This window comes from Gallinula chloropus (genome assembly GCF_964237585.1).
Source record: "Gallinula chloropus genome assembly, chromosome: Z".
NCBI classification, from domain to species: Eukaryota; Metazoa; Chordata; class Aves; order Gruiformes; family Rallidae; genus Gallinula; species Gallinula chloropus.
In genome coordinates this window covers 14,504,206-14,514,929 of record NC_140089.1, presented here as the reverse complement: position 1 = coordinate 14,514,929, position 10,724 = coordinate 14,504,206, and the positions used below count along the sequence as shown (strand labels likewise).

At 50.6% G+C, this 10,724-nt stretch overlaps 1 protein-coding gene across 1 annotated transcript; it reads right to left on the bottom strand.

Annotated features, from left to right (window-relative positions):
* Positions 1-216: 216 nt before the first annotated feature.
* Positions 217-8,267, bottom strand: TOPORS (TOP1 binding arginine/serine rich protein, E3 ubiquitin ligase). Its single transcript, XM_084278317.1, has 2 exons — positions 8,264-8,267; positions 217-3,753 (listed from the first exon to the last, which is right to left on the bottom strand). Exon 2 carries the CDS (start codon positions 3,748-3,750, stop codon positions 991-993), a length of 2,760 nt encoding a protein of 919 aa, XP_084134443.1. The 5' UTR covers positions 3,751-3,753; positions 8,264-8,267; the 3' UTR covers positions 217-990.
* Between the last annotated feature and the right edge of the window lie 2,457 nt (positions 8,268-10,724).

Sequence of the window (10,724 nt, the reverse complement as noted above, 5' to 3'; positions counted from 1 at the left end):
GGAGGCCACCCAGATTTGGAAATACTCAAAACTGAAGAAAGCCAGAGCAATCTGATCAGAGTTGTTCCTGCTTTCGGTGAAGGCTGTCACCTAATGACTTCCATAGGTCCCTTCTCACCTCTGAGTGCACAAACAGCTAGGGCTCTATAGTGGCATGACACCCAAAACCCAAAGATAAATGTCCTCTTGACAAAGTACACAGTTCACACATTTAAATTAATAACTTAATAGAAAAAGTATTATTGCTTTATTATGGATTTGACATAGCTCACTATGTTTCTAGAAGTCCTATTGAACATGTACATAGAAATTGCTGACCACTTTTCAGCATAGATCCCCTTAGGACAACTAGATTGAAATAATAGTAGAATTCAACGTGAATAACATCACATGAACATGAATCAAGCCATTCTGCCTAAGAAAGGTAATCGTCACGAAATGCACTGTCTAGCTTTTGGTTTGGAATCCTTTAATTGTTTTAAACAAAACTTCAAAAGGCTCTGTGGATATATTTTACATACTACAAGAATACAGGATGGCTTTATGAAATTGCAACTTCAAAATATTAATAATTATGCACTAGCAGTATTCAATATTCTCAGATGTGAAAGGGAATACACATTACAAGATTTTACACATATCCCAGAATTTTTACAATAAACAAATTACATCAGGTATTCTTTAACTACATTTTTTCCCCCTTTGAATCAAACAACTTCACATTTTTAAGAAGTGTTCCATGGAAAGTGTGCTACATTTTCTTCTTCTGGGAAAAAAACCCAGAGGATCAGTTGACAAGATCCTCTGGCAATCTTGGTATCAATGCTTGTGTCCCTCTCAGCACTCTAGGAAGGATATCCTGGGGAAAGGCAGTTGACTGGAAGGCGCTGCTGGTGCTTCTTGAATGTAGCTGGCTACAGTTTCTGTGTGAGCAGTGTTACTGCTGGTATCTGCAGTGAAAAGACTCCAATCACCCGCTGTTTCTCCTGGTTAGACATCAGCATTTTTAATGTCGTCACCTAAGTTTCTGCTTCCAGGAGGAACACTGCACGTTTTGTCTGATCCTCCAGATTCCTCACCAACTCTGGTAGCATTTTCATGTTCTGTCCTTCCCAGAGAGCAAGATGAAGGCTCCTTTTCCATCTCATTCATCTGAGTTCTGCTTGATGAATTAACACTGCTGTCACACTCAGCACTTTCTGGGTCCTTGCTACTATCACTATCAATTGTAATCACCACTGGAGAAGAATGTGCTGAGTTACTCGTATGGTGTTTTCGGTGTCTCTTCTTATGCTTTTTCTTTTTCTTTTTAGAATGTCTTGATGTGTCTGTCACTTTTCCTTCATAGATTATCTCCACACTTGGAGTCCTCAGTCTTTTTTTCTTTTTCTTATGCTTTGTCTCACTGCTTGTTCGACTGTCTGAAAAGCTATCTTCACTTTTGTAGCTGTCACTGAATTTTGAGGAAGTTTTCTTGGGTTCTTTTACTCTTTCTAGACTGGTCCCCTCTGTGAAGGTGTTCTCCAAGTAGTGAGTTTTGTACTTTCTTTTTCCACCAGGCTTTTCATTTTTCATTCTCTCGGTTCCTCTGGAAGCAACCTCTGACCTGTTGCTTGATTGACTCCTTGATCTTTCATAGCAGTAATAGTGTCTCTCATGGCGTCCCCTCTGGCCATGAGGATCCGTCCTTTCGTTAAGTGATTGTACCCTGTATTCTGGACTATCAGATTGCCTTGAATAGAGATCATTAGACTGAGACCTCTTGCTGCCGGAGGATTCATAGCCATCTCCAAACATCTTTCTACTACAGAAAGTATGACCCCACTGGTTTTTACTTTGATAATTGTGTCTTTCATAATAACGATCACTGTCTCTACTTCTTGATCTCCTTTTGCTGTGGCCTTTGCTACGTGATCGTGATCTGCTTTCTTCTCTGTATGGTGTGCTTTCATTACTGAAAGTGCCCCTCTGGCTTTTTAGAGAGACTCTGGTGTCATGGGTTCCCGATTTCTTGCTGCTTCTTTTGCTCCTGTGTTTGCTACTGTCCCTGCTTCTTGACCGTCTCCATTTAAGTCGGCTTTTGCTATGATCATCCCTCCTAGACCGATGTCCATGACTGCCTCGACTGTCCTGTGAAAAAGTCTGTGGTTTCCTGTACTTCACCTTTCTAGTCAACCTGTCATCCCAAGGGGACAATTCTGTGTCACTCTCTGGAGACAGGCTCCAGCTCACGTCCCGAAAAGGCAGACCTTTTACCTTACATTTGGTCTTCTCTTTCTCTTTTGACTTTGTCTTCTCAACTGCAGAAGATCGGCAGCTTCCACAACTGCCTTCATCCTCCTTACACGTGAGGGAATGTGGTGAGATACTCCTGCTTTGTTCACTATCACTCCAGCTGCGACACTGCATTGGCTGTGGTTTTGTCACAGTTTCCCCTGTCTCTTCCCTGATGGACTCCTCAGAGTCTGAGGACAGCTCAACCACTTCTGGTGTCCTCTCGGCTAATGGCTTAACATACCCAACAATAACGCAATTGTCCAAGGAAGAGTCACTATCACTTGAATCAGCATTAGCCTGCAACTGAGTCTGCAGTCTGCTTCTATGACTCTCTGGAGTAGACGACTCCTCTGAACTTTCTGATGTCAGCAGAGGAGAAGCTATGGTTGTGCGAACATCTTCAGAAATGGAATAGGAAGGCCCTGGAGTTTCATCATCCCAGGGTGCCTGATCAAGACCAGTCACAGACAAACTGTTACCAGGCCATTGAGGACAGGCCGTATCTGGAGATATTGTAATAATTGATGACCCTGAGTGGCTTCCTTCATCATACGATGGTGCAGGGCAGTCATAATTGGCATGTTGATCATATGCTTCTAAGTTAAAAGGACAACGAGCAAAACTGATGAATTCATGTAAAAAGTGTTCGGTCCGATTCAGCAAAAATGGCCTCAAATTGTCGGCAAAGGCCTGACTTTCCACATCATATCTAGTCAGATTACTCATGATAATGTGCTGTACAATATTAACCAAAGATCCGTGGGCACCAAACAGAACTGTAAGCTCTCGCTTCAACCAAGGAACCAGCCTGTGAAGGCAAGCAGGGTTGTGGCGGAAAAACTCCGCTGAAATGTCTCGATAGCGGCCACCATCCTGAATACTGCGGATGCGCACGCCATTGCGGTACAGATCGCGGCGGAAGTTGATCATGTCCTCGTCCTGAATCTGGCAGAGAGATCTACCCTCTGCGCTAGCCTGGCTCCGTGAGGCCATCTTCCTTACCATACGCTGAATCTCTCCATCTCTCTGCCGCACTGGTTCGCTGGATAATCCTTCGAAAAGCACCCCTCTATCCGGCGGGCACAGCATCCTTTGGGAAGCATAGCGCACAGCGCTGCGCTCCCCTGTTAAGGTCGTACGGTAACGAAATCTCCGGCCATCAGGGCTGGCAAAAGACCTGTTTTCTGAAGGGCTGAGTATGTATTCCTTAAAGTCATCTTCAGCACGAATCGTATGGAAAATGGAAAAGAAGGGCTGCTTGCAGAGAGGGCATTCTGCTTTGTTTTTTGACCACTCCTGGACACAGCGGAAACAGAATCTGTGCAAGCAGCGATCCAGATATGCAACATTGTCAAATCTATCCAAGCAGATAGGACATTTAGAGTCAGGAGATGCATCTGTTGGGAGCTTGCTGGTGCCAGCCTTTGGTGTAAGTCTGCTGTCTTCTGGAAACTCCTTATCTGCAGAAGACATGCTCTACAGAAAAAAAAGAAAAAGAGACAAAAGATCATTGCTATCTCAGAGAGCCAAAAGCGTTCAAGTCTAGACACAGAGAACCCCTAGAAGCAGCCTTCAAGACTACAAATCCCAGCATAGACACTGAGAGAACAAAGCACCAGAGGAAGAGGCAGCATGACCTATCTACTTTGTTTGGCTTCTGTCCTGGTTTTGGTCAGGATGGAGTTAATTTCATTTGTAGCAGCGGATGAATGCTGTGTTTGAGAGTAAAATGGGAGTAGTGCTGATAACACCCTGATGTTTCTAGTTGCTGTCAGACAGTCAAGGACTTTCTCAGCTCTTCATGAGAAAGGAGGGGCGAAGCCAGGACAGGTGACCCAACTGGCCAAAGAGAGTATTCCACGCCAGTTATGTCCTGCCCAGGATATCGGGGGCTGACGGGAGGAAGGCCTGGGGCGGCTCCGGGACGCGCGGTTCTTGGGGGACGGTGGGGTTCTAGGACGGCTCTGGGTGGCACAGCCTGAGTTGTGTGGTTTGGTGAGAAACTGCATTGTGTATCAACAGCTTCATATATTTTGCTTTGAAGTCCTGTTAGTATTGTTACATTGTATCTTTCTGTTATCTTAGTAAACTATCCTTATCCCAACCCACGGGCCTCTTTAATTTCTTGTTCTTGGGGTTATTTGCCCCTTTCTCTTCCTTTTCCCTTCCCTTACTTCTCACACCCCCCCCCCTCCCCTTCCCTTTAACCTGCTCTTTTCCTTTAAGGAGCAGGCAGCTGCGTGGATCTTGGCCCTCAGCCGGGGTGAAACCACGACAGTCTTTTTGGCGCCCAACGTGGGGCACGAAAGGTTGGGATAACGGTAGATCTGACCCTGACTCGATTGTAATTAAGTCAAAGTTGTGATAAGCACTTTGATTTAAGCAGTCTCTGGTCACGATGCTCTGGTATTTACTGATATCGTTGATTGTGAACTTGTGCTGGTATGTGTATAAGATTTTGCTGCCCTGTCTATTCTTTAGACAGGGAGGGATTAATAACGGCAGCTGGTATGGTGGGAGTACAGAAAGAAATATCTACGCTGCTTTCTCTTCCTTTGGGCTAAATGCAACAGCTCTGGTAACGGTTTTTGAAAATTTCCAATATCCCTGGGATATTCAAACTAGCATTTTGCTGTTGTGTTTGGTGAATATGGTTCTGCTTTTGTTAAATATTAAGCAAAGGGTTATGAATACCACTCAAGAGTGTTCTGCGAGGCCAGATAATCACGAGTGGCAGGGTACGTGGCAGAGTATGGGCAACTACCTAGGCACTTTCTCACGTCCGATGTTTTGGAGTTTCACTCCCGAACAGTTACAGGACCCTGATAAAGTGGCTGCATATCTGAAAAGAAATTGCCGCAAGTTTCCCAGAGATGCACAGCTTACTGCACTGTGCTGGGCCCTGGCCACTATTTACCAAACACTGCTTGATGGCAGTCAGCACTGTCAGAGGGAAAGGAAGGAAAACAGACCAGCTGAAACTGCAGCTACTGTAACCACTGGGACTAACACTGAGGCCACTGTAACTCCTGTGACTAGCACTGTGGCTACTGCAACCTGCCCAACTGATGCTGCAGCTACCGCTGCCCCTACACCAGATACTGCCGGTAAAACAAAAAAATCAACCCACATCAGTGTCTGTTGCTCCCGTACGAAAGAGGAAATACACAAAGAGAGTTGTTCCTGTAGTGAAGGATGAGGATGAAATTGAATCAGGGCCACCCGATGAAGGTCAGGATAAAGCGGGGTCATCTGATGAATGTCAGGATGAAGCAGGGCCATCCAAACCATCTCAGGATAAGGCAAAGCCATCTCAACCATCATGGGATAAGGTTGTTCCATCTCAACCATCTCAGGATGAGGTTGTTGTTACACGATCCCTGTCCCTGAGTGAACTGCGTGAAATTCGAAAAGATTTCAGCCGCCGCCCAGGTGAGCACATCATCACTTGGCTGCTCTGATGCTGGGATCATGGGGCCAGTAGTCTGGAATTAGATGGCAGGGAGGCCAAGCAGTTGGCATCCCTAGCTAGAGAAGCAGGCATTGACAAGGCAATTGGGGAAAAGCCTGAAATCCTCAGCCTCTGGAGGCGACTACTGTCAAGTGTGAGGGACAGGTATCCCATAAAGGAATACATCATATGTCAAACACCCAAGTGTAACAACCTAGAGGCAGTTATCCAGCACCTGAGAGAATTAGCTGTACGGGAGGTAATTTATTATGATCTAGACAACCCACAGCTTCCCTCTGATCCTGATGACGTCCTATGCACCCCAGATATGTGGCGTAAGGTTGTACGAAGTGCACCAGCAGGGCACACCAATTCATTGGCAACAATGGACTAAATGTTCATTCACTCAACAACCTCAGAAGAATGGTCCATAGACTAAGGGAAAAATACCTGTATGCACATGTGTGTGTATACATGTGTGCACACATATATATGTGTCTGAAACAAGAAATGGTAGATTTGGTCATGACGTAAATGGTATGGAATAAGGGGTGGATAATGTCCTGGTTTTGGTCAGGATGGAGTTAATTTCATTTGTAGCAGCGGATGAATGCTGTGTTTGAGAGTAAAATGGGAGTAGTGCTGATAACACCCTGATGTTTCTAGTTGCTGTCAGACAGTCAAGGACTTTCTCAGCTCTTCATGAGAAAGGAGGGGCAAAGCCAGGACAGGTGACCGAGCTGACCAAAGAGAGTATTCCACGCCAGTTACGTCCTGCCCAGGATATCGGGGGCTGACGGGAGGAAGGCCTGGGGCGGCTCCGGGACGCGCGGTTCTTGGGGGACGGTCGGGTTCTGGGACGGCTCTGGGTGGCACGGCCTGAGTTGTGTGGTTTGGTGAGAAACTGCATTGTGTATCAACAGCTTCATATATTTTGCTTTGAAGTCCTGTTAGTATTGTTACATTGTATCTTTCTGTTATCTTAGTAAACTATCCTTATCCCAACCCACGGGCCTCTTTAATTTCTTGATCTTGGGGTTATTTGCCCCTTTCTCTTCCTTTTCCCTTCCCTTACTTCTCACACACCCCCCTCCCCTTCCCTTTAACCTGCTCTTTTCCTTTAAGGAGCAGGCAGCTGCGTGGATCTTGGCCCTCAGCCGGGGTGAAACCACAACAGCTTCTCTTGGCAGTGACGTCTGGCTTTTCAATGTTACAGGTTTCAAATGGAGCTTGAACTGTGCTGGCAAACAAAAGGCAGTAGGCAGGACTACAGTCTTCTTCACTGCTCCTAAGTAACTACTTTGATGAGGTTTAGTAACTTTAACATAATGTCCTGGTTTTGGCCAGGATGGAGTTAACTTCATTTGTAGCAGCGGATGGAATGCTGTGTTTCAGTGTTAAAATGAAAGCAGTGCTGATAACACCCTGATCTTTTTAGTTGCCGTCAGACAATCAAAGACTTTCTCAGCTCTCCTTATTTCTCTATTCATGAGAAAGGAGGGACGAAGCCAGGACAGGTAACTCAAACTGGCCAAAAAGAGTATTCCATGCCAATTACCTCATGCTCATTATAAAGGGGGACTGACTGGTGGGAGGAGGAGCAGGGGCGGCTCCAGGACGCGCGGTTTTTGAGGGACGGTCGGGTTCCAGGACGGCTCTGGGCTGCACGGCCTGAGCTGTGGGTTCAGTGAGAAACTGCATTGTGTATCAACAGTTTCATATACTTTTTGCTCTAAAGTCCTGTTAGCATTGTTATATTGTATCTTTCTGCTATTCTAGTAAACTATCCTTATCCCAACCCAAGGGCTTTTGGTTTCTTGGGTTTGGGGTTGTTATTTGCCCCTTCCTTTTCCCTTCCCTTGCCTCACCCCCCCACACACACTTCTCCCCCCCTCTTTTCCTTTAAAGAGCAGGCAGCTGTGTGGATCTCAGCTCTCAGCCAGAGTAAAACCACAACACATAATGTCCTCCAAAACATACTCCTAAAGGAGACCAGCACTTAGGTGTGAAAAACATGAGCAGTTAGTACTGGCCTTTAGGAGAGAATAAAGTCAAGGCAGGCAACTGCACTCAGAGCCAAGTACCAGTTCCCACGGTCTGCCGGATCTGTCCTGTTCCTACACCATCTGCTGGGCACTCATGCTGGACTGCATGGAGCCTGCGGGACTACACAACCTCTGGGGATGTGCTCCAGCCAATATTAAGTCTTTTTTTGCATGACAGAGACAGAAGCAGCCGGGTGTGAACAGCCATCCTCAGGCACACGCTTGCCTTTGCTCCCACCCTGCCTCTCACAGTGAGCCCAGGCGCAGGCCACGGCACCGGCCGGGACACCAGGCAGGAAGCGGGCTACGCACACCGGAGGCACGCCGGCACGGCGGGTGGCAGAGGCACACACGGCGCGCCAGGGAGGCACGAACGCACCGGGGACGGGGAAGGGGGTCACGCCCTCGCGGCGCGACACCGCCCGCCCGACCGCCGCGGAACCCCTTCCCGCCCGACTCCTTCCGCCCTTCCCCCGCGCCCGGCACCCACCTTGTCTCGGCTAGCCCGCCGGGAGGTTCCAGGGCTGCTCCTGGCCCTCACGGCCGCTCCCACCACTGCCGGGGCCTCGCTCGCCGTGCGGACTGAGGCCGCGGCCGCGTTCTCCCGGTGGAGCGATCGGCAGCTTTCGGAGCCGGGAGCCTCCGGCTGCTCTTCCCACAGCAGGCGGCGGTGGGCACGCGCCACGCGCCGCGCCGCGTCTCCCATTAGCAGGAGAATCGGCGTTGGCAGGGGAAACGGCGTTGGCAGGGGAACCGTTGCCCCCGTCCCCCCCAACCACTACCTGGTTACTTCCAGGCCGCTGCACTAGCCGCCGGGAGCGGAACGCGGGCGCTGCTTATTAAGCGTCACTTCTGCTCTGGGCGGCGACATCTTGGAGGCGGGGACGGAGGTGGAGGCGGGGACGGAAGCGGAGACGGAGGCGGGGCCGGGTCTGGAGGCGGGGCCGGGTCTGGAGGCGGGGCCGGGTCTGGAGGCGGGGCCGGGTCTGGAGGCGGGGCCGGGTCTGGAGGCGGGGCCGGGGCCGGGGCCGGGTCTGGAGGCGGGGCCGGGACCGGGGCCGGAGGCGGGGCCGGGGCCGGGGGCGGGGACGGGACCGGGGACGGGGGGACAGGGACGGGGACGGAGGCGGAGGCGGGGACGGAGACGGAGGCGGGGACGGAGGCGGGGACGGAGGCGGGGATGGAGGGAGGTGTGTCTCCGGCGGGCGGGTCCCGGCTCTGCTTCTCCGTCCGGTGGAGCCTGTGCGGGCGGCGGGGAGCTGGGGCTGGTGTGCCTACCGGGAGAAGGGGGTGAGCCCGAGCCCCGCCGCGGGCGGGGGGCCAGGACTGCGTGGATCTGTCGGCGGAGGCAGCGGGCGCCGGGACCTGCGGGTAACGGGGCGGGGACCTGGTTCTGCTCCCGAAAACTCGCGGTGCTGTTTTGCCCCGCAGGCGTTGGCTGCCGTGGTGCTGTTTACCAGGGGATTCGTCCTCTGCGGGGCACGGGTGGCTGCCCTCCGGCAGCTGGAGAGAGGCCCGGCTGGCCCAGAGGCCAGCTGCCCGCCCCAGGCAATGGCAGAGCCCGTGGGACGCAGCTGGCGGCTTGGCGTTGTCTCCCGGGGCACGGAGGAAAGCATCGGGGGCTGGCGGAGCCTTGCGGTCAATTGGGCAAACAGAGAACAAATATCCCTCAGGAGAGAGAAGGTAAATAAAGCATACACAGCGACTAGGAAAGGAAAAGATCTCCTTACTGATCTGTGCTAGTGCAAACGGCCACAGGCCAGGTCCTGCCTTCCATAGCGCCAGCATGTAGTGCTACCAGGACTGGTGCCAAACATGGGCATTAGGGGCCTGTGTCCCGGCGGAGGCTGGTGACAAGTGGGGTCCCCCAGGGGTCTGTCTTGGGACCGGTGCTCTTTAACATCGGGGAGGGCCACAAAGATGATTAGAGGGCTGGAGCACCTCCCCTAGGAAGAGAGGCTGGGGGAGCTGGGCTGGAGAAGAGAAGACTGCGGGGGAGCAGAGAAACAGGAAGGGATTCAACGTTTTAAAAGCGTAGATAATGGCAGGACAACCTTGTAATTCTGTGATTCTGTGATTGTGTGAATGGATTAAAGCCCTGGGCAGCCTTGTGTAGATCCAGGCCTGGAGGTCAGTGCCCCTGCCTGTGGCAGGGGGGTTGGAGCTCTATGATCCTTGGGTCACTTCCAACCCATGCTATTCTATGAATCTATGATTCTATGAGCACAGCCAGCCACTGCCCTTTTTCTCTTTTACAGCCACTAAGGACTGAAGTTCATTAGTGAAAGTAAAGGTGGGTTCACGGATCCCCTGAGTTCTTGTGCAGCTCCTCTGTCCATCTGATAACCCTGATCCATATCCTAAGCCCTCTTACTCCTACATGCCAGCTAGTTCAGCTTCTTGCTCACGAGCAAGCACGCAGGCATGCACTGACACACTTATCTCAACAGACACTCCGCACCCACAGATCTCCCCAGACACTGGCACGGGTTGATACCCTGCCTGGACCAAGGGCCTCCTACTCACCAGCTAGCCCAGCTTCAAGTTTTTTTAAGGAGTTATGTCCCCACCCTCAGCCCTTTTCCCTAGTATCTGAGGGAGATGCAACCACCTTGGTTCCCCAGCAGGCAGCACCAGGCGCTCGTGCAGTGATCTGCAGTCCTGCTCCGTGTGCTCCAGCATAGAGACTCTCGCTTTACACGCACTGGTTCCCCCAGCAGCTACACCGAAGCACACATAGCTGCCATGGCAGCCAGAGCTCAGACCTTCGTTGTTGTCTCACTGATGTCTTCTCTGCCTTCTTTTCAGATGCCAGCTGTTAGAGGAGCTACTCAGTGGTGTCACACACACATGTATTCTTGCAGTATTGGTATGCTTTCTGCGGCTTCAGGCTCCATGTTCAGTTTCCCATAGCAAGTCTCAGGCATTTTATAAAATAATTAAATTGCAAC